This window comes from Sinocyclocheilus anshuiensis, unplaced genomic scaffold, assembly GCF_001515605.1.
Source record: "Sinocyclocheilus anshuiensis isolate Anshui unplaced genomic scaffold, SAMN03320099.WGS_v1.1 scaffold211, whole genome shotgun sequence".
Lineage (NCBI taxonomy): Eukaryota > Metazoa > Chordata > Actinopteri > Cypriniformes > Cyprinidae > Sinocyclocheilus > Sinocyclocheilus anshuiensis.
Genome location: NW_015548195.1, coordinates 83,621 through 104,934, shown reverse-complemented (window position 1 = coordinate 104,934; position 21,314 = coordinate 83,621). Strand labels below are relative to the sequence as shown.

Below are 21,314 nucleotides of genomic sequence, written 5' to 3'. Positions count from 1 at the left end.
AATAAACTGTGATAATGTGAGAAATGTTGAAGGTGTCTGAATAAATTTTGGTTTGACTGTATCTGTTTGATAAATTAAGTTAACCAACTAACATTATACATACTCTTTTGGTTTCTGTACCCAATATTTAAAAAATGTACAAATGCAATAAAATATTGGTATCGGTACTCGGTATCGGCGCGGTGATTCACTCACGCTGTTTGTGAAATTATGTCTTACAGAAAGTTTTCAAATTACTCTATGTTATTTAATGAAGAAATATGAATTGTAACTCACCTTCAGCATTATAGTTATTTAACCCGCGCCAGACAGAGACTGAGACGGTGCATCAGCTTGAGATCGGTTTTTTGAGATCGGCCTTTTTAGAGACCACCGATCAAACATCCCAAAGCGATTATCGGCCGATAATGATCGGTGCCCGATCAATCGGAGCACCCCTAGATTTCAGTTTTATATGAAATCAGTGTTTATGGTGGAAATTATGACACAGTTGAGGTATAGTTGTTATTTGTTTATAAGTTGATGATTATTTTCACAGAAATGTAATGTTTTATGTTTATTTTACTCAAATATAATGTAGAACTTAAAAGTGTAACCACGATAGATTTTTCAGAATATACAATATTACAATAAAGGTATTCTAAAAAGGCATTTAAAAAGCAGAAATAAAGTAGAAAGATGTAAATAAAAGAGACATTTTTAACAAAAAGAGAAAATGTTGAAATCTGTTTGTTTTCTGTTTGAAATCTGACAAAAGAAATACTCATATAGTACATTACACTTGTCAGGATCATAGTATAAGTTCTGCTGATTTAAGTGTTTTGGATAAACACGTTACAAAGGCAGACAGGGCGGAGATTTGCATAATGGGCGGGGCTTGTTTCGTGGGTGTGTCATTTCCGCTCATCCCACACTGATGTCCCTCATCTGTCCTGCTCTGTGAATCCACATCACAGCTATTTTACAGCCTTTACTCAAGCAACCGATTCTCTTTAGAATATAAGGCTTTCAAATTGCTCTTACATTTTGGAAAAATCATGAAAGCCCCCCGAGGAAAGCAAACTATCCGTGTTTAAACCCCTGTCCTCCGTATTGCTGATGCTTTGGACAAGAGGAAACAACTGAAGTCCATCGGACGAGGAGGAGAGACTAAGATTCCTAAGAAAACGTATTTGCAACGAGGTAATATAAGTAATCGGTTTTTATTCATATTATGCGATAGACTGTTGATTACGCATTTGTTTTGCGCGTGCTACACCATGCATCTTTGATTATCATCAATAATTTCTTCAATATCGATAGATTGCTGCGTTTCGTAGCTAGTTACCTTTACATTTCTTCTTTGTTTTTGAGACGTTGCAAAAATTGCTGGGAAACCCTTCACATGCGTCATTCGTTTCACGATAAATGTTTCCATGGTGATTCATCACTACTACACTTGAATATGCTGTCTAAACTGTAAAGTGTTTTGTATATTTCTTTAGTTTACTGCAGGTGAAGTGTTTATACCTCATAAAGGCTGCAGAGAGCGTCATTCATCGCATCATTGAAGAGGAACAATTGGCCACATGGAGAATGGAGACTGGACACACATGGTAAATATAAACGGATAGAATAAAGCAGCGGCACTTAACCCAAAACAGTGTCCGCATTGTTTACTGTACAAAAACAGAAATAATGTGCAGAAAGCAAGATTTTTTTTTTTAAAGAAAAAAAAGGTGTTTTAGGTGGTTGCTAAGGTGTTGCTAGGCGGTTGCTAGGATATGTAAAAAGAGTCAACTCCACTATTATTATCTATAATAGAGAACATTATATAAATCAGTGGTCAACTACCAAACTACCATGTCTCTATGATATTCTAGTGCAAGAATTCCAAAATATTTTTGTCAGCCAACCCTTTTGATCTAAAATATTAAAGGGTTAGTTCACCCAAAAATGAAAATTAGCTTGTGTTTTACTTACCCTCGAAGCATCCTAGGTGTATATGACTTTCTTCTTTCAGACGAATCCAGTTGGAGTTATATTAAAAATTGTCCTGGCTATTCCAAGCTCTATCATTGCAGTCAGCGGGTGTTGCAGTTGAACAGTCCACAAGTCGTCAAATAAAGCATTCATAATAAAACGTGCCACAGACGGCTCCGGGGAATGAATAAAGGCCCCCTGTAGCGAATCCATGATTTTTTGTAAGAAAAATATCCATATTTCAAACGTAATAAACACTTTTCTCTCACTTCCGCTGACTGTCATACACTGAAGCAGTTCCGGCGGATGACGTAAGACGTTACGTGGTTAGGGACGAATGCGGAGAGAGAGAACAAAACAAAACGCCGGTCACGAATTAGAAGTACAAACTGAGGATTTGCAAAGAAAAATGTTGGAGGATTTTGATATAAACCAAGAGGAGACTGGTTTTCCTTTGCTAAAGTTAGGAAACTTTGCTTCCTTTGCTCCTATTAAACAAACTCGCGAGACTAGCATATCTCAGAGGCGCGCGTGCTGCGCATACGTCATATGCCTTCCGCCGGAACGGATCCGCGTATGACAGATAACGGAAGTGAGAGAAAAGTGTTTATTATGTTTGAAATATGGATATTTTTCTTACAAAAACTCATGGATTCGCTACAGGGGGCCTTTATTCATCCCCCGGAGCCATCTGCGGCACGTTTTATTATGAATGCGCGAGCTTTATTTGACGACTTGTGGACTGTTCAACTGCAACACCCGCTGACTGCAATGATAGAGCTTGGAATAGCCAGGACAATTTTTAATATAACTCCAACTGGATTCGTCTGAAAGAAGAAAGTCATATACACCTAGGATGCTTCGAAGGTAAGTAAAACACAAGCTAATTTTCATTTTTGGGTGAACTAACCCTTTAATGTGATGTATTTTATTTTTATTTAACAACACATTTGCTTGTTCGTGGATATCTAATGTTGGTTAATGTTCACATTAACCAAAACAAGCAAATATTTGTTTACAAAAACAAACAAATAAAATATTTAGAACAAACAATTTTATTTATTTGTTTGTTTGTTTATTTGTTTTTTGATAGTTTTTTTGCCTTTTTTAAATTATCAGTTTGGGAATCCGTATTCCAGTGCTAATATACAGTTTGGATGCTTTCTATGCAGGAGCTAGAGTGTTTTATGTGGTTTCTAGGTTGTTGGTAGTTTTCAAGACATTGTTAAAGTTGCTAGGGTGTTCTAGGTAGTTGCTAAGGTGTTACTAAACAGTTGCTTACCATTTTAAAAAACAGGACCTCCAATATCTCAAAGAGGAAATGAAACCGGCTTGAAAGGTCAGCCATTTTGTCTTAAGGGGGTCACACATCGGACGAGAAGCGCAGCGCCCCGTTGCTTTGAATTTACAATTCAAACACATTGTTTTTTATGAGTGTACGCACATTGGCGGAGCCATTCAGCATCTGTCTGCGGTGGCCAGCTACGACTCAGGACATTGTTCAAAATCCTGCTGTGCCACAGAACGCCACTTACATAATTTTCCATAAAATCACATTATATTTGTCCAGAATGATTGTTAATGTACATAATGTCTTCTTCTTAGGCTGTAAGATTGTGAATTGTGCATTTTTCAGCAAAACGTTTGTCTTTCTGTGGCTTGAATAAAGTCTGTACACTTTATATAGAGGCTACGTTCACACTGTCAGTTTTTGGGATTGACAACCGCATTTAGAGTTGTGAGTCTCGAAATGTCCCGTTCACACAGCAACTTACAGTAGCGTCTTGAATACTGTCTGTATGAACGTGCAAGGGGAGTCAAGCCCGTATTCCTTACCAGTAACAACAGCAACAGTGACCAGTAAAATAAAAGATGGCAATGTCCATAAAACTGAAGTTCTTATCACTTTCTGACACGACAAGAGTCCAATTGAGCCGCAAGTTCATCTGTCAAACCTTCATTAACTGACAGCAGATTTTATATTTTGGGTGGAGAGCGGAGCATATGAGTCGCGAGCAGAACACAAAACTGACGGGAGCAGCTCCGGTGGAGATGGATCTAAAACTTTCAGATGACACACAGCTCATTTCTTCGTCACTGTAAGTTACTGAAGCCACACATGAAAACACGCAACTCATGGTAAACACGGGTTTGTGCAGCAGAGCGGCTCTCTCTTGCACTGTATGACGTGACAGACAACTAGTTGTCCAGTCCTGTTCCATTCACACAGTGTGGGTTTTCCGAGAATGCTGTTGTGAGTCCTGAAAATTTACAGGTGTGAGTTCAGTTACAGAATGCGGTTGTCACGCCCGTAAATAACCATACTGTGTGTGAACATAACCATATTAAGGACTCAAATATAGGACTGACAACCGTATTCTGCTGCTGTGTGAACGTGGCCAGAGAGCTGTTGTAACATAGAATGCCCTTTCTGTTTCTGTTTGCTCTGTTTTGGCAAACACCATACTTCAAACTCATTGACGCAATTTTGTTCACTCTTGAAGTGAACTTTTGCCTGTTTGGTGATTAGATTAACTGTTTTGGACACGTCCGGTGTGATACCTATTGTTCTATACGTGGCGCGGTGCTGTGCTTCTCATCCGGTGTGCGACCCCCTTTAAAGGTGCTGTATTGTAATTTTTTTAATGTACTAAAGCATAAAAATACCGTAATACATTTGCAGATAAATAGGAAACCTGCTAAGTTCACATACTTGTTTCTCCGAAAAACAATGCTATAGCCAGTTATTCTACTTTAAAATGTGCGTTTTGTGTCGGAATGTCTGTTTACACTAGTGCGTTTTAAAATGAAAATGATCCTCATCTACACTTGTGTTTTCACTGCGTTACAGAAACATTTTCCGTCCACACTACACAACCGAAAACACGTCACATAGGGCTGGGACAATAAATCGATGTATCACGAATCAAGAAATGATTCTGCATCGATTCTGAGATTTTCCGAAGGCATTGCGATTCTCTCTTGAATCGATTCTGAGCTTAGTTTTTAACAGCAGATGGCACTGCGTGCTTTAGAAATAGCCGTATTCTGCTTGCTTCCAGTTCCTAGCACACGCACCATTTGAACCTAAAATAATCATTCATAAAGTTCGAAAAGGTTGAAGCGAATTACAAGGATGTTCACAGTGGGCTGTTTACATTAATCTCGCATCATAAAAGCTTAAAAGCCGATGTGCAAGTACATTTAACCACTTACATTACTCAGCCAAACACACAAGCACTCTTCTTCCTGAGCATTTGAGTGTGCGGTTAAAAACTAGCCTAGAGCGCCATCTGCTGTTAAAAACTAAGCTCAAAATCGATTTGAGAGAGAATCCCGATGCATTCCAAAAATATCAGAATCGATCCACAAATCGCGATGCATCGATTTATTGTCCCAGCCCTAATGTTACATGACCATTCATGCAGGTACAACAATGAGCATGATGTTATTGTTTACACGGTCGACAAGGATATGCAGAGTGAATGTGGATGCCATCATTTTTCAAAAGTCTCTGTTTTGGTCCGTTTACACTGAAACGAAACCCCAGAGTTCTCAAAATAAAATGGGGTTTGCAGCATTTTCTAAAGTCTCCATTTTCGAGGGTCGAAAACGCTGGGGTAGTGTAAACGACAGGCGTAACCGTAGCAAAGGTTATGCATTTTAAAATGAAAATGCACTAGTGTAAACATAGACTTAGTGTGATTCTGTCCACTGTCAATTTACCCAATAGTATCTCAGTACCCCAGGTTGCCAATTGGCGGAAAACACAGTGTACTGCAGCCATGGAAGCCAGCAAACAAACTGGGTCACAGATTCTACCTGACATAAAAAGCCTTGGCATCCATCGAAAAATCCCTATGACCAGAGGCATGTTAAAATGCAGATAAATCATCTCATCAGCTTACTGTGTGAGGCTTGTCGCCTTCCATTGTCAGTTGGGCTCATTCCTGTTCCGTGTCCTCAATTTGACAACCCCATGTGAGTGTCGAGTCTGAGGAGGAGGGGGTGGGAGAAACAACTCTAGACAATATTTTGAATTTGGACTGCAGTAACTATTTCAACCGCTTGCTGTCAATATTACATACTGCACCTTTAAGTGGTCCATTTTGTCTGAGAGTAAGCATTTGTGGTTGAATTCAAAAACATCTCATGTGGTGTTTACCATACTACTGGTGTGATGCTCAGTTTACCATACTAGAATTTCCATAGAAACCTGTATTCCTTAAGGTATTGCCAAAGCAGCAAATGTTGTTGTCAAGGTTTCTATTGTCAACCAGCTTTGCTAGAAAAACCAAGCTTGTTGAAGTTTTGCTGGGAACAGCTTGGTTTTGATGGTCCATCAACTAGAACAGCACCAAATGAATGGATCTACATGGAGATTTTTGTTGGTCTAAAACTGGTCTTTCATATCAGTACAAGTACCATCTTGACATTCTCAGCAGGTACAAAATGCATCTTTAATGCTTTGAACATCAACTATTTATGTTCTTCTTGGTTGTAGATGATGGATACAGTTTCCCTAAATATTGGTCAGGCTGGATGCTAAACTGTTGTTGGGCAGTTGCTAGGGTGTTCTGGGTAGTTTCTAGGGCATTACTAAATAGATGCTTGCCACCTTAAGAACAGGACCCCCAATGACTCAAAAAGGAAAAGAAAAATGCCTGGAGGGTTGGCCATTTTGTCTTATCCCAGTGGTCCATTTTGTCTGAGACCAAGATTTTATGAAGAACAGGGTTGAATTTGAAAACATTTCATGTGGTGGTTTAAACCATACAATCCATACTTCCTGAAGCTCAGTTTCCCATAGAAAACAATGTTCCTAAGGGTATTGTCAATGCTGCTGAAAGCAGCAAATGTTGTTTACAAGGATGGACCCAAGCAAGTCTTCTTTGGTAAACCAGTTTACTAGAAAAACCAAGCCGGTTGAAGTTCTGCTGGAGAGCAGCATGGGTTTGATGGTTCACCAACTAGAACAGCACCAAATCAATGGACCTGCATGGCAATTCATCTTGGTCTAAAATGGTCTTCATAGCAGGAAATGGTTGAGTGTTTGTTGTATTAGTACAAGTACCTTCTTGACATTCTCAGCAGGAACAAAATGTTATGTTTATGTTCTTCTTTGTTGTAGATGATGGATATGGTTACCCTAAACGTTGGCGGCCATTTGTACACCACGTCACTCTCCACCCTCCAGCGTTATCCAGACTCTATGTTGGGCGCCATGTTTCGTGGTGACTTTCCCACCACACGAGACGCCCAAGGCAACTATTTTATAGATCGAGATGGTCCTCTATTCCGTTACATCTTAAATTTTTTACGAACCTCGAAACTGACGCTACCATGTGACTTCAAAGAAACAGAGCTCCTTCGGAAGGAAGCAGACTTCTATCAGATAGAGCCCCTGATCCAGTGTTTAGGAGACACCAAACCCCTTTATCCACTGGACACTTTTGAGCAAGTGGTAGAACTTTCAAGTACTCGTAAGCTGTCCAAGTACTCAAACCCGGTGGCGGTCATTATCACCCAACTCACCGTCACCACCAAAGTTCATGCACTACTCGAAGGCATCTCCAACAACTTCACCAGATGGAATAAACACATGATGGACACCAGAGACTTTCAAATGTCCTTTACCTTTGGACCATGTGACTACCACCAAGAGGTTTCCCTTCGGGTGCATCTGGTAGAGTACATCTCCAAGCAAGGCTTCACGATTCGCAACATGCGGGTGCATCACATGAGTGAACGCGCCAATGAGAATACAGTAGAACATCATTGGACGTTTTGTAGAGTTGCGCAGAAGGTTGAGGACTGATTGATGCTGCATTGATGTCTGAATATTAACCATATTTATTGGTAATATTCAGAGCAACTTGAGAAATTACGAGTTTAACAAAGATGTGAGTGATTTTTAATACCTGTGAACTTATAATTAAGGTAATTCCAAATTACTTGAATGCACCACATCTCCACTGCAGATCCTGGTTCAGGGTAACCAATAATGAACACAATTAAAATGTTTTCTGTTGTATGTATTTTGTCCTATAGTGTTTTATGCGCCTTCTCACCCACTTCAGATGTTTATGGGTGAAAGGAACCTGAACAATTTCTATAAGTACTATATACCGCATATACTTGGAAAAACTGACTCGAATTTCTTTCTTGATTGTCAAATCTATTTATGCAACCTTTAAATCAGAAACTTTTATATATATTGCATCAGTGTTAAATATACAGTATTCAGTTGTATTTATAGTATTTGTGCAGATATTTTGTCTTGTGATTGAGCCCATAAACTGTAAATGGTTTGCATGATTCTGTGCTATCTGCACTATTATTGATTCAGTAATATTTTCCCCCTTTGAGATATGTAAAAATGATGTAATTTGCATGTTGCTCAATATGTTTTGTGGCCTAAAGCTTTGAGCAAAACAATACCTCTTATGATCAGCTGGCCAGACCAAATTTTGGAGTTAATGTCCCATTTAAAATTCATTTTAGGCTCAAAATGCATTTAAGACTCAGGTTTGCGTCTTTGAAGCTGAGAGCATCCATTAAATGGTTTGAAAACCCAGATGAAATTGAAAGAGTTAATTCATGTGTGTAATGAATTTGACCTACACATTAAAAACAAGACTTTCATTATACATTGTGTGTTTTTCTGTAGATTTCTTTGTATAACATTTCATTGGAAGAACCTTTTGTTTTATTATTGGAATTAATTTGATTATTCTAATGGAATATTTATAAGTGACTTTTGGTGGCACTCTTTCAAATGCAATAACCTGAATAAATAATAACTGGATTATCTAAATATATTTACTTATATAGACAATTGGACGAGTTTTTGGGGCAGACCTGACCTGTTGAAAAGAGATGGTCTTCATCCCTCCTGGGGTGGTGCAGCTCTTCTGTGTAGAAATATGGCACATAGTCTTAGAGTTTGTACTTGACTAACTGGGGCCCAGGTCAGGAAGCAGACAGACTGGCTAAACCGACCGTCTGCTAGCCGCTTCATGTCACAGAAATCAGTTAATTCTCAGCACATAGAAACTCTTTCACCTACATATCACACTATAGAGACTGTGTCTGTTCCCCGAACTAGAAAATACAAAAAACATAATTTAATTTATGTTCAACAAATAAAAAACAGATGTAATATGGATAAACAAATGATAAAGCTTGGCTTATTGAATATCAGGTCCCTTTCTACGAAAGCACTTTTTGTAAATGATATGATCACTGATCATAACCTAGATGTTCCCCAGTAAAGACCTTGTCTCAGACGGCCACCGGGACAAGACCACAGGAGCCAGTTGAGTCCTCTGCACAATGTGACTTTGCTGCAGCCTGGAATTAAACTGCTGGTTTCGTCTGAGGAGAACTGGCCCCCCGACTGAGCCTGGTTTCTCCCATGGTTTTTTCTCTATTCTGTCACCGATGGAGTTTTGGTTCCTTGCAGCTGTCGCCTCTGGCTTGCTTAGTTGGGGACACTTCATTTCCAGCGATATCGTTGACTTGATTGCACAGATACTATTTAAACTGAACTGAGCTGGATGATGACATCACTGAATTCAATGATGAACTGCCTTTAACTAAAAAATGAGTGTTTACTATTGTCACTTTGCATTATTGACACACTATTTTCCTAATTAATGCTGTACAGTTGCTTTGACACAATCTGTATTGTTAAAAGCGCTATATAAATAAAGGTGACCTGACTTGATTTATATCTTTTTGGGGGGTTGGTGGGTTTTGATGGGAGTGGCTTTTAGCATCTTTTGTGTTGAGATTGATATTAAAATCTTATTCAAGATGCTGAAAACAGCATATCTTATATATGTATTATGGATGTTTAATATGTTAGTCATAGTCTTAAATTTATGAAAATCTATAAACGTGCTTCTTTTTTTGTGAATATGGCACTTAAAGCTGCAGTGTGTATTTCTGTGCCACTTGAAATTTCAGTCTGTTTGTTTGAGTGGTGTTGCACAGCAATAATATCTCAACCAATGGTGTAAGTTTGGGGTGAGGGGTGTTTGTCCGATCAATGATAAATAGGGAAACTTGTTTAAATAATCTATTTATGCATGCAGTTTTAACATTGAAAAATACAGTATCAGTAGTGAAATGAATTATGTTAATTAACCACTAAAGAGGCTGGTAACTGGCTCGTAAGACACCCTCTAATTAGCCACGTTTCCACTGATATATCATTAATAATAAAAAAGCTTTGTACAATGGCCACTAGCATCAAGATTCACTATTACTAGAATAAGTAGCATGGCCTATTAGGACTGACAGCTTTAGCATATTTTTGTTAGCTAGCATTTGTCATTGTGTTTTTATTGATAATTTACTCAGGATATGTGGTTCTACTACAAATCTACCTGTTGAAAAAAACAGCATATGCTGGTTAGGTATGTTTTGATGCTGGGATGCTGGGATGCTGGTTTAAGCTGGTCCTTTGCTGGTTTATGCTGGTCCTTTTGCTGGTTTATGCTGGTCCTTTGCCAGCACATGACCAGCATAAACCAGCAAAAGGACCAGCTTAAACCAGCATAAACCAGCAAAGGACCAGTTTAAACCAGTAAAGGACCAGCATAAACCAGCAAAGGACCAGCTGCCTCCCAGCGTCAAAACATACCTAACCAGCATATGCTGGTTTTTTCAACAGGGCTAAAAGTGGTGTCTACCGGTAATGTGTGAGTTTTTGTGTGCTAGTTCTATTTTGGTGTTGTCTAATATATTGTGTCTATATGCTGTAGCAGTTTGCTTTTCTGAAGAAAAGGTAAGTGGTGTTTGCTCGTGTAAATGTCACCGGTATTATGCTTGGCTGGGTGCCATGACATTGCAATGTGGTTGATTTTAGCACATTACTATGCAGTTGCTAGGGTGCTCTGGATGGTTGCTAGGTGGTTGCTCACTAACCTCAGTAAAAATAGCCCACTACCAAGGCTCTATGATATTCTGGTCTCTGGATAAAGCTTGAGTTCCCCATTCAATACAAATTGAACAGATTTTTGTCCATTTTCGGCCAAGCTAAAGTCAGATTAATTGACAGATCAGACAGAAAATTGACAGATCACCTCAACAAACCACATGATTTGAATAACTCAGTTACTAAATGTTGTGCACCTCACCAATGATGTCTTTCTGCCATTGCTGGGCACCTTTTGCTGGCAACAAAGCTAACACCGCCATGGTTTAGCTGCAACTATACCACATGCCTGCAAAGATAGCTAATGCTAAGGTGCTAATGCTTCTTTAGAGATACATCATGTTCACTAAAGTTCAACAAATGCTGTAATATATGAGATTTTTTAAAATGTGTTTTTGTGCATTTGTGTTCTTTGTTCATTTGTTTATATTATTTAAGCTTTCTTCACTGCAGAACATGTTATAATTTGTTGACTCTCATTGACCCATCCACCAAATCATAAAATGGCCGCCATCAGGAGGACTGGGAGGATGTCCCTCCAAACCAAAGTGAACAAGTGAAAAAAATTAGGAGAAAGCACTATATATGGCCGCTATGATCATCTATCTAATAAAGCCACTAGGAGTTAGCAACAGTATTGCATGAGCTAGATAAAGGCACATTGATTTGACTAATACCACACTACAAGATAGCCCAAATGTTACCAGAATAAACTGTATGTAAAGAAAATGTTTAACTCAGATATTTCATTCTAAGCTATGGGATATTCCATCTTGAAATGTCCAACGTCTGGCTACGAAGACGTTCCAATATCTTTAAGGAAACAACATAGCAATGCTGCCATTAGCATTGCAGTTCATTATCATCAAAAAACATCTCCTAGCAACCAAACTGTTGAGGATAAGCAATGCAATGGTAGTATTCCCAGACAGCACACATACATCTGCAAGATGTCTGCTAAAGATCGCTTTATCTGGAAAGCATCTGCTGTGTACAAACATCTGATAGACATCTTTAAGATGTCAGTTTTACATACATTCTAAATCATAAACATCTTAAAGACATTTTCTAAACGTCTATTTGACATCTGATAGGAAACGTCCTATAGACGTATTGCAGATGAGCAAACACTAAAAAATACATCTTGCAGATGTAAATGCAGACGTCAAATAGACATCTCTGTGATGTACGTGTGCTATTAGGGTTTTGTGTGCAGGTCTTGTAATCAAAATTGAGGATAATTTGTCATGTTTTACTCATAAGTATCTACAAATGTTGGTTAAAGAGGTTTTATTATTGTATATTGTGGAAAGTTTGATGCATTTTATTTCCTTAAAAGTGAATTGTCATCACCTCTCTGAGATGCGCCATGCTAACATGATGTCATTCAGCCACACCTCTGTGAAATCTGTGAAAAACGAGTTTGGAAGTTCAACGTCAAGTGGTGTTCCTTTATATTTTTTTCTAGTACAAAGTTGTACATTCCAACATTCCCATCATTGTTGTTGAGCATGTTCTTCAATCCCATTTTTGGGGGTTGGGCTCTTGATCGCCCATCCCCCACTGCTAAACTGCAAATCCTGTAGAAATGTAATCACCCTTTTGTTATATATTTTTATTAAACATATATATACATATATATTTGTTATATGTATACCAAGTTATTTATGACGATTCTTGAGTGTATTACTATTAATATTATACATTAAATGTTTAATAATTGAATGGTCCGTTTTTCCTTCTCTATAACATATATATTTCTGGACTATCGTCCACAACAACATGAAATTCTTCTTTTACACTTAATATAAACAATTTTTAACCTTAGCTAGCTATTTTCGCGATAGCTCCGCCCCTTCTTCCAGTCAGCCACTCCGAAACTCTCGCCCTCTGAAGCTTTGAGAGCCATTTTTGTTTCATGGCAGGGAGCTCGGCAGCTCTCATTTCAATGCACTCAGAAGGGACTCGGTAAAAGGTAAGACATTATTTTAAAATTATGTATTTATTTGGAGGAGGAAGCGCGGTGTTATAGCTGTATGACATTTACTTAAAGCAGGTTCGCCATAAAGTCTCCGTATATGGCTTCAACTACATTTTAGCCTGGCTTTTTGCGTATTAGTTTTTTTTCTCAAGTAACGTTAGACACCCAAAGTGGGGCTGAAAAACGTCTGTTGTTTTTGAAACGTTTTTATCCGGTCCAGTTGCGAGGTAGTGTTCAACCGCTAAGTATCAGACGAATGTTTATCTCTCCTTTTCGCCAGCTGAACGTTCCTCTATTGTATTGTGTTGCATCGCCATTTGAAATGTTATTGAATATAGTTCGAAATTATTGACTACAAACCTCTGATTTCACCGTATCACTTCGCATCTTACATATCATTCGATCTGTTTTAACGCTTTGGTTGCTAAGGAAGATTAAAATAGCGTGTAAAGACTGGATCTGTATTTTCGTATGCGCTTGGTTACGTCAAACCTCGTGCGGTATCGCAGTTTAGGGGCGCTGCGCGATCTAGCTACTATAAAGACGTGTCTGTATTCATGTATTTGTTGTGAATTTAAATACAAACATAGGTGTAAAGTACAGATTTCATTACAAATAATAAATGAAACAAAAGACATGCCTATTTTTCAATTTGATTGTGTAAAATTGTTCGAATTTGCTGGACTTGTTGCGATTTAGGCAAATTACTTTTCAACTAAATAAAATCAGTTTGAACTACGAATTTACAATAATTTGTTTTTAGACGGAATTAGCTTAATTAGCATCCAGTTATAACAATATTACACGACGTTTGTTAAAGAACATGTTAAAATTATGCGTTCTACTTATTCAGAATAATCGTCTTCACATTTTTGAAAAACACCAACTTCTCTAGATTTGACTTCTCTAAATTGTAAATGTCATGAAAAGTGCTCTTTCATGTCTTTTTAAGAGACTATTCACACAGTGTGTGTGTTATTGTGTTCCATCTGTATGATTTTATATTGTCACACTGTAAACGTTTGCTATGTTGGCCTTTGTGAAACATTTCGCATCATTTGCACAGCAAGGCGCTAGATGTTTAGAAAAGCAGCAAGCGGGTCAATGTCATTTTTAAGACAAAGGACTGATCTCATGAATTAAGGGGTTGGGTAAAATATGGACTCTTTACATTACAGTGATCGGCATGAAATTAAATTTCACATAAATTTACCTGAAATTTACAAAATTATGTATTTTCTAAATGCAATTAATCTTATTGTGAACAATTCATCAAGGACTGTTTATTTATTTTTTCTTCCAATGAAATGATAGACTTCTCGTGATTTATGTTAAACAACTTCAAATCGTTTAGTGCGCCTAAACCCCGCCCCTTTCTTACGATTGACCCCAAACTCTGATTCACACCTGCATTCATCCAATCAACAATAGATAGAACCACGTCACCATCCAACATTTATTCTTTTTTGAAAATTTCACTCAGATGTGCGTCACTATATGAAAAATCTGTCGCTACCTCTGATAAATCACATATAAAAATCCTTTAAACTCGCCTTGTGTTGCACTCCCAATTTTTATAATGCAGGAGTGCATTGAGTGTGAGCGGCTCTTAACATCTAATTATTTTCTTAAAACTAGGCTACATTTTCTAGATGTTACAGATGATAAATACTCTAAAAATATTACATTTATATATCTTCAATGCTAACATTTATTCATAACAAATAGATGTCTCTGCGACTTGTGGATTCCAGTAGGTACATGTACGTTCGATGTATGTGTTAAAGCACTTTATCGCAAAATCATTACATTCTATTAAATAAGTTGTGTTTCTGAACTACATTTGCAAACACAGTGGATTCATGGTCGTTTTAAGGCAAAAAACATACTTTATGTAGACGTGAATGTGTGATTCTGTTGAAAACTGAATGGGTGCTGTTGTTTTGACGTGGCAGTAAAAAAATCTCCGTACAAAAGGGACGATCAATTTACCAAATTTTAATTTTTCAGGTAATTAGCAACTTTCAACTTTCAGCATGTTTCTTTTCGATCAGTTGTTACACCCTGACAATAATTGACTCAAATGAGGAAATTGACAGTAAAAGATTGTTAGCACTGTAGCACCCCTAGTGGTATTGATGGAAAAGCAACACTTATTTGTAAAATGCATCAACTAGCTTTCATACCTAGAAATGCTTGCATACTTTGTAATTTCCTGCAGTGTTTAGTTCCAACACTAATCAAACACAGCTGCCTCTTATGTGCAGCTAATCCTGAAGACTTTGATTAGCTTTTTCAGGTGTGTTTGATTAGGGTTGGAGCAAAACCCGACAGGACAGTGGCCCTCAGGACTGGAGTTCAATAGCCCTGACTTCAACCACAAACAAAATTTTGAACAGAAACAGTGCATTTCAAAGGAACTATTCATACCCAGGGTGAACATTCTGTTGATGACAGACTATAGCAGGGGTAGGCAGCGTCAGTCCTGGAGTGCCGATGTCCTGCAGAGTTTAGCTCCAATCCTGAAAAAAACCTCACCTGCCTGTAGCCCTAGTAATTCTGAAGACCTTGATTAGCTTGTTCAGGTGTGTTTGATTGGGGTTAGAGCTAAACTCTACAGGACAGCAGCACTCCAGGACCGACGTTGCCTACCCCTGGACTACAGTATGAATTTTTGCAAATTAACAAAAACCTCACCGACCTGTAAGTTCTAGTTATTGATTCATTCTCATACCCCGATAATTGTAGTTCAAGAAGTCATTTATTATGTGCATTTGCATTTGGAAAATTAAATTTTAGAGTGATGGGTTGTAGACCTCGACCGATATATCATTTAGCCGATATTATCGGCCGATATGAGCCTGTCGACGATATATCAGGTCAGTGTAGTGTAGAGATGCGCTGATGAGCTCAAACTTCACCCGAGTCCGCTGCTTCAAATTATCCGCCCGCCACCCACCCGCACCTATATTTGATCGTCACATTACAATGATTCTAATTCTTAGTTTTGCATGATGATATGATGAATGGATGGTTCATGTTTAACAGCAGATTCAGTGACGTTAGAGACTAGAGCTGATCTGCTCATCACGGCACGCGTCTGTGGTGCATTAAAGCCTGTGTTACGGCCACCGGAGCTGATCGCGGCCACTCAGCCAATGTGTTTATACCGGTTTATACAATAGAATTCTATTGTATTTTGTCGCGCTGCGCCGCTCGTGTCCGGTGTAGAATAGAACCCATTATAATTAGAGCCTGACCGATATATCGTTTTGCCGATATTATCGGCTGATATGAGCCTGTCGCCGATGTATCGGCGAATATGCCGCCGATATGAACATTTTTTTTACAGAACATATAATGCAGGTAAAATGCTTGAAATGGTGTAATTACTTAGTTTGTCCAGCAGAGCGCGCTCCATTGTTTGCTACTGGCGACCTGGATGAAACGCTTTAAAGCTTAAGTCTATGGAAAACCATTGAAACTTTGAATGGCCATATCTCCGTAATGGCGCGGCGAATCCGCACCAAATTCGGGGGATCCCTTCAGCTCGAGGAACCCTCTCGAACGCGAATCGAGTGTACGTCTCGAGGCCCTCTTTCGAATGAGACCAACCCCGCGTGGATGGCCCCCAGGGTTCGGGAGTTACGGGTGGTTAAATTCGCGGTCCGGCGCCGACCGATCTAGCGATCCCGGGGGGTGATCATTGCAAAAAATGTGTTTATGTATATATATTCTGTTTATGTATATACTGTATTCTATATATAGTACCAGTCAAATTTTTGGACACACGAATGGGAAAGTGTCCAAACTTTTGACTGGTACTGTACTATAATATACACAAAGAATATCGGCCGATATATCGGTATCGGCCTTTTTTTTTTTACTCCCTAATATCGGTATCGGCCCCAAAAAACCCATATCGGTCGGGCTCTAATTATAATCAGTGATGTTGTCTAAACTGGATGCAGTAAACTGATGCCTCGTTTTATTTATGATGTGCTGACACAAAGTTCGAATGATTTTCACCGGTCGCTTTGTCGCGTCCTGTTGAGGTGCAGACATGGTGTCAGCATAGTTTGTCAGTACAGTCAGTAACGTAGCAGATTGAAAAGTTAGTATCTTTCTGCAGTCCAATAGAAAAACCCATACTGGTTGGGCTCTAATAGGTTGTCTACGATACATTTTAAAACATTCCCTATTCTATAAACGAATAGCAAAGGATGCACATTAAAGGGGACATAACACACACAGTGTCGGCCAATCTCATGTTAATCTTGAGTACCTATATAGTAATGTTGCATTAGGGTTGTGCCGATAGACGATAGTATCATGTATCGACGATAGACAGAGATATTGCCTGTGGCTGATGCCTTTGACGATAGCAAGACGATTATTATTATTATTGTTATCAGGCTAGTAATACTATCTAATAGTGTTGTCACGGTACCAAAATTTCAGTATTCTGTACCGATACCAGTGAAAATCCAATTTCGGTACCAAAGCAAAGCACAAAAACATGCTAATTGAACAACATTTTTATTAATAACGTTAAACAAAAATTAAATGTACAAAACCAATGCCATTCTTTATACTTATTTAAAAGTGTTTAAAGTTTTCCCACAAGTAATAAAAGTAAGAAAAAAGTAAACAAGTTTCACCCAAAAGTTGAGTCATATTTCTGCTGCCACTGAAAAACATCTGTAAACTGTTGTCTGTTTTAGGGGTTGCTGGTGTGTTTCAGGATCTTCCTCAGTCTGCAGCTGTAAGAGGAAAATATAATATACTTCAGTAAAGCAATGGGCTGAGTCTGACCAAATGCAACATTAGATCATTGACACCAGCTAAAATATAACTTTTCAGATATGCATGTTTTGGTGGGGTTCCCCTGGTAAAAATCGCATTCCAGGGGCTAAATATCACGTTAATGGGGTCGTTTTTCAACCCGCGGACATGAAAAACAACCAGCGGCAACAGTGTTAAAGTGCCACAATTCCGTGGGAAAACCGCGGACTTGGCAACACTGGAAGAGGATAGCTTTCGTTTAGCGCATCAAGAACCGGGTTGACCGGGTACTCGGTACCACCGGCACTTAAGAAAACCTGGTACCGTAACGTTTACATTTTTTTTAGTACCGACTTGGTACCGAAATAACGGGTCTTTTGACGACCACTACTATCTAATTAATATTAGGGCTTATTTGTTGCATTATATTTATTTTTCTGCGTTTTTACAGTATTGCGCGTTCTAACCAATCACACACGATTATGCTGAGCTTATGAATGCAATGGCCAATCAGATGCGTTCAGATGAGTCATCACTGAAACAGCGGAGTTCTGTTGTTCAGCGCGCACTGACTGAATTCTGACTCACAAATTCTCTCCTCATAAACAACAAAGTGCAGATGTACATGCGATGTAAGTATAAGAGATTTATTCATCATACAGTGTATATTCACTGATTTTAACGGGAGTGTTTTTAAAGTGCATATACTCGCGCTTGACTGAGCTTGTGATGATGTTCTTTGGTAATGTAATATTCTTTGCTCGTTTTCTGTAGCTGCTTTTTGAATAACTGAGGAAATGTAAGCATTATAATTAGTAATTTACAATGTTTCTATTAATTTGTTATGTTAAATACAAATTCAGTCATATTAAAAACATTGGGCTGCTTTTAGCCTTACGCTGGAGTTGGTTCACTTTCTCGCAATGAAACTAAGTAAATAATTACATAAATTAGCAGGATAATATCGTGTACTCATGTATCGTGTATCGTAGTATCTCGAACAAACAAACACACTTGCGAAACTCCATTGCTGTCCCGGAAAAAAAAACCTTTAAGCTAGCGTACAATCTGATTTTTAACCAATTTTCACTTGTGAACTTCATCTACATTTGAAAATTGAATGGAGTGGATAAAAACGACTGAGTCTTTTAGCTAGTGTACTTCATTGGTTGTTTACACCTAGTATTAACATTCGTCTCTGTTGAATGGGGCTACACACAAGTGTAAACAAGATCCATAACATTTCGAGATCTGGTCAAACCGTGTCTAAAAATGTACATAAACTTTAGAGAATTAGAGTGGGCAAAAGAGACACAATTGCAACATGCTAATACTGGGTGTAAACGGCAATCTGTCCTGACTGAACACTTGTGAATGGTCCCATTCGCAGCAGGTGCAAACATTTGCATACTGATAATCCAGTGTTTTATTGTTTTTACAGAAAATAATTCTGGATCATGCAAAGAAAACCGCCAACCAATGAGATAACTTCTTCCTGTTTTGTGAGCCACTTCTGATAAGCATTTTAGTGACAGCCATTTTGTCAATTACCTTTGGATTGTTGTTGTCTTTGCACCCTTTTATCATATATTACATGGTGTGTGGAGATTTTTTTTTTGGAGATGACTTGATGTACATTTATGTTTCCAGACCTTTTATCATATTATCATGGCATAAATTTGTGCATTTCTTTTGGACTTTGGTTTTGGAATTTGGTTTTCATTTAGCCCGGCAAACACTCATAACTCTTGGTGTAAATAGACCTTTCAGATGTAGGTAGTGATTCATCTCACATTCAGTGTAAACTGTCCCCAAATGGTTGAAAGAAAGGTGTTTTCACACCAAGAGTGAAACAGTCCTATTTGGTCAATGTGATGATGACGACGTGTCATGGTTTAAAAGATTGGTTTGTTGTAGGGATGTAACGATTCACTCAAGTCACGATTCGATTCACGATTTTGATTTCACGATTCGATTTTCTCACAATTTTTTTTTACAAAATGAGATTGAAGACATTTTTCAGTAAATGAAAAGGTGTAATTTTATTAGGCTATTGATGCATGTTTCTTTGTGAAATTGAAATATAACCAAACTAAATTTAAATTTTAAAACAAACCCCAAATCAAACAAGTTAGTTACACAAATAAAATAAATCTCTTAATATAACCAAACTAAGGCTTTGTCTGTGCTCTTTCCATTTAAAATTAGATTTTAATCATGATCCAAACAAAGATGCAGCATACATACAGCATGAGTAGTTTTTAATCTAAATTCTAAAATCTATAATTTCGAAATTTGAAGCAAAAACAGAATGGTCTGACTTAAGTTTTGTGAAACTATACTACATAAAACATTTGAATGAAACCGCAGACGAGCTGAATGAGACGCAGATTCACTCTCTGACAGCAGGTGGCGCTTATGAACAGCAATGATACAGTGTTTCCTGGGTTACCGCTGTAAACAAAGCAGCGCTGCTATTATGAACACTACTTTAATATGCATTGTTCAGAAGCAAGATGAAAAGAAAATACCACGTAAACGTTTCTAAAGATAGTCAGTTCCCCTCAGAGAAACATTCATATCAACTCCTACTCCCATTGTATCGCGATTTGTTTGGCATTTCAACAGATTTGAATCGTCACATGTTTGAATCGATTTTTGACTGGCTCGCAGTTAATCGTTACATCCCTAGTTGGTTGCAATGTGAGTAGGAATTTGGATATCATAGTTGCCCTTCAGTCCCACTGTGTATTTGTCTGGTCGTCCATTTTGAATGAGTGAACTCCTCAAACAAATCTGATTCTTCTGCACTTGAACTCTCTTAATATTGAGTTCTACACTAATGGCATCTTCTTGATGATGGTTTTTGTGATTCAGAGTGTCTTCAGAATCAGATGTCTTGTAAGGCCCATTCAAACCAAGAATGAAACAAAGAGATGAATTGGTCTGTTTTTTGAGACCTTTGATCTATAGGAGTACTGTTGGTCAGGGTTTTGCCACCCTAGTGGCCAGGTGACGCCACGGTGTTTATTTATTTTTCTTTATTGCTATGATAATGAAGTAATTTCAGTGATGTATATGTTGTGATTTCTTTTTTAACATTTTATTGAGTATCATGTCCCAAATAGGGTTGCATATCTTTTTTTTTTTTTTTTTTAATACCGGTGCCAAATCGATACTTTTAAAACGGTTCCGCTGCCTGAACCGATACTTATTAAACAATAAATAAATAAATAAATAAAAATTCCCCAAAAAATTATGGATTGGCTGTTAGCACTATAAACAAATGATGTCTGTTTCATTCATACTGGATGCCAGAGGGCACCCCTCGCACAGAAAATCCACATATCCATTCACAGAAGTAGCGGAACTCACCCTCCAGGAAATGTTTTTTTTGCCTCATTCTGTGACAAGAAGCCACATCAGATCACAAAAGGAAGCATTTGACTGGTGTTGTGGAGTAAAAAGGTTATTATATTCTCTTTTGTTGGACAACAAATACAAGCAACCCTCTACATTGCGAGTAAATCACTCACATATGCGACTAAATCTTCACTCTGGGTGATTAAATGATGTCTAATATTAGCCAATTGCTAATAAATTCTCAGATTTTACTCACCAGTGTGTGAGTTGGAGGCTAAG

General features: G+C 38.1%; 2 protein-coding genes across 3 annotated transcripts in view; both read left to right on the top strand.

The window, feature by feature from the left end:
* Nucleotides 1-935: 935 nt before the first annotated feature.
* Nucleotides 936-8,458, top strand: LOC107653167 (BTB/POZ domain-containing protein KCTD6-like). Its single transcript, XM_016439812.1, has 3 exons — nucleotides 936-1,182; nucleotides 1,485-1,595; nucleotides 7,094-8,458. Exons 2-3 carry the CDS (start codon nucleotides 1,569-1,571, stop codon nucleotides 7,778-7,780), a joined length of 714 nt encoding a protein of 237 aa, XP_016295298.1. The 5' UTR covers nucleotides 936-1,182; nucleotides 1,485-1,568; the 3' UTR covers nucleotides 7,781-8,458.
* Nucleotides 8,459-12,810: 4,352 nt separating this feature from the next.
* Nucleotides 12,811-21,314, top strand: part of LOC107653172 (uncharacterized) — a 26,222-nt gene continuing 17,718 nt past the window's right edge. The window contains exon 1 of one of the 2 annotated variants that reach the window (XM_016439820.1): nucleotides 12,811-12,881. The gene's annotated coding sequence lies outside the window, so the exon portion shown is untranslated. Of the gene's footprint in view, nucleotides 12,882-15,546; nucleotides 15,591-21,314 lie in introns of those variants that run through there. The other variant, XM_016439821.1, reaches the window with a different exon arrangement.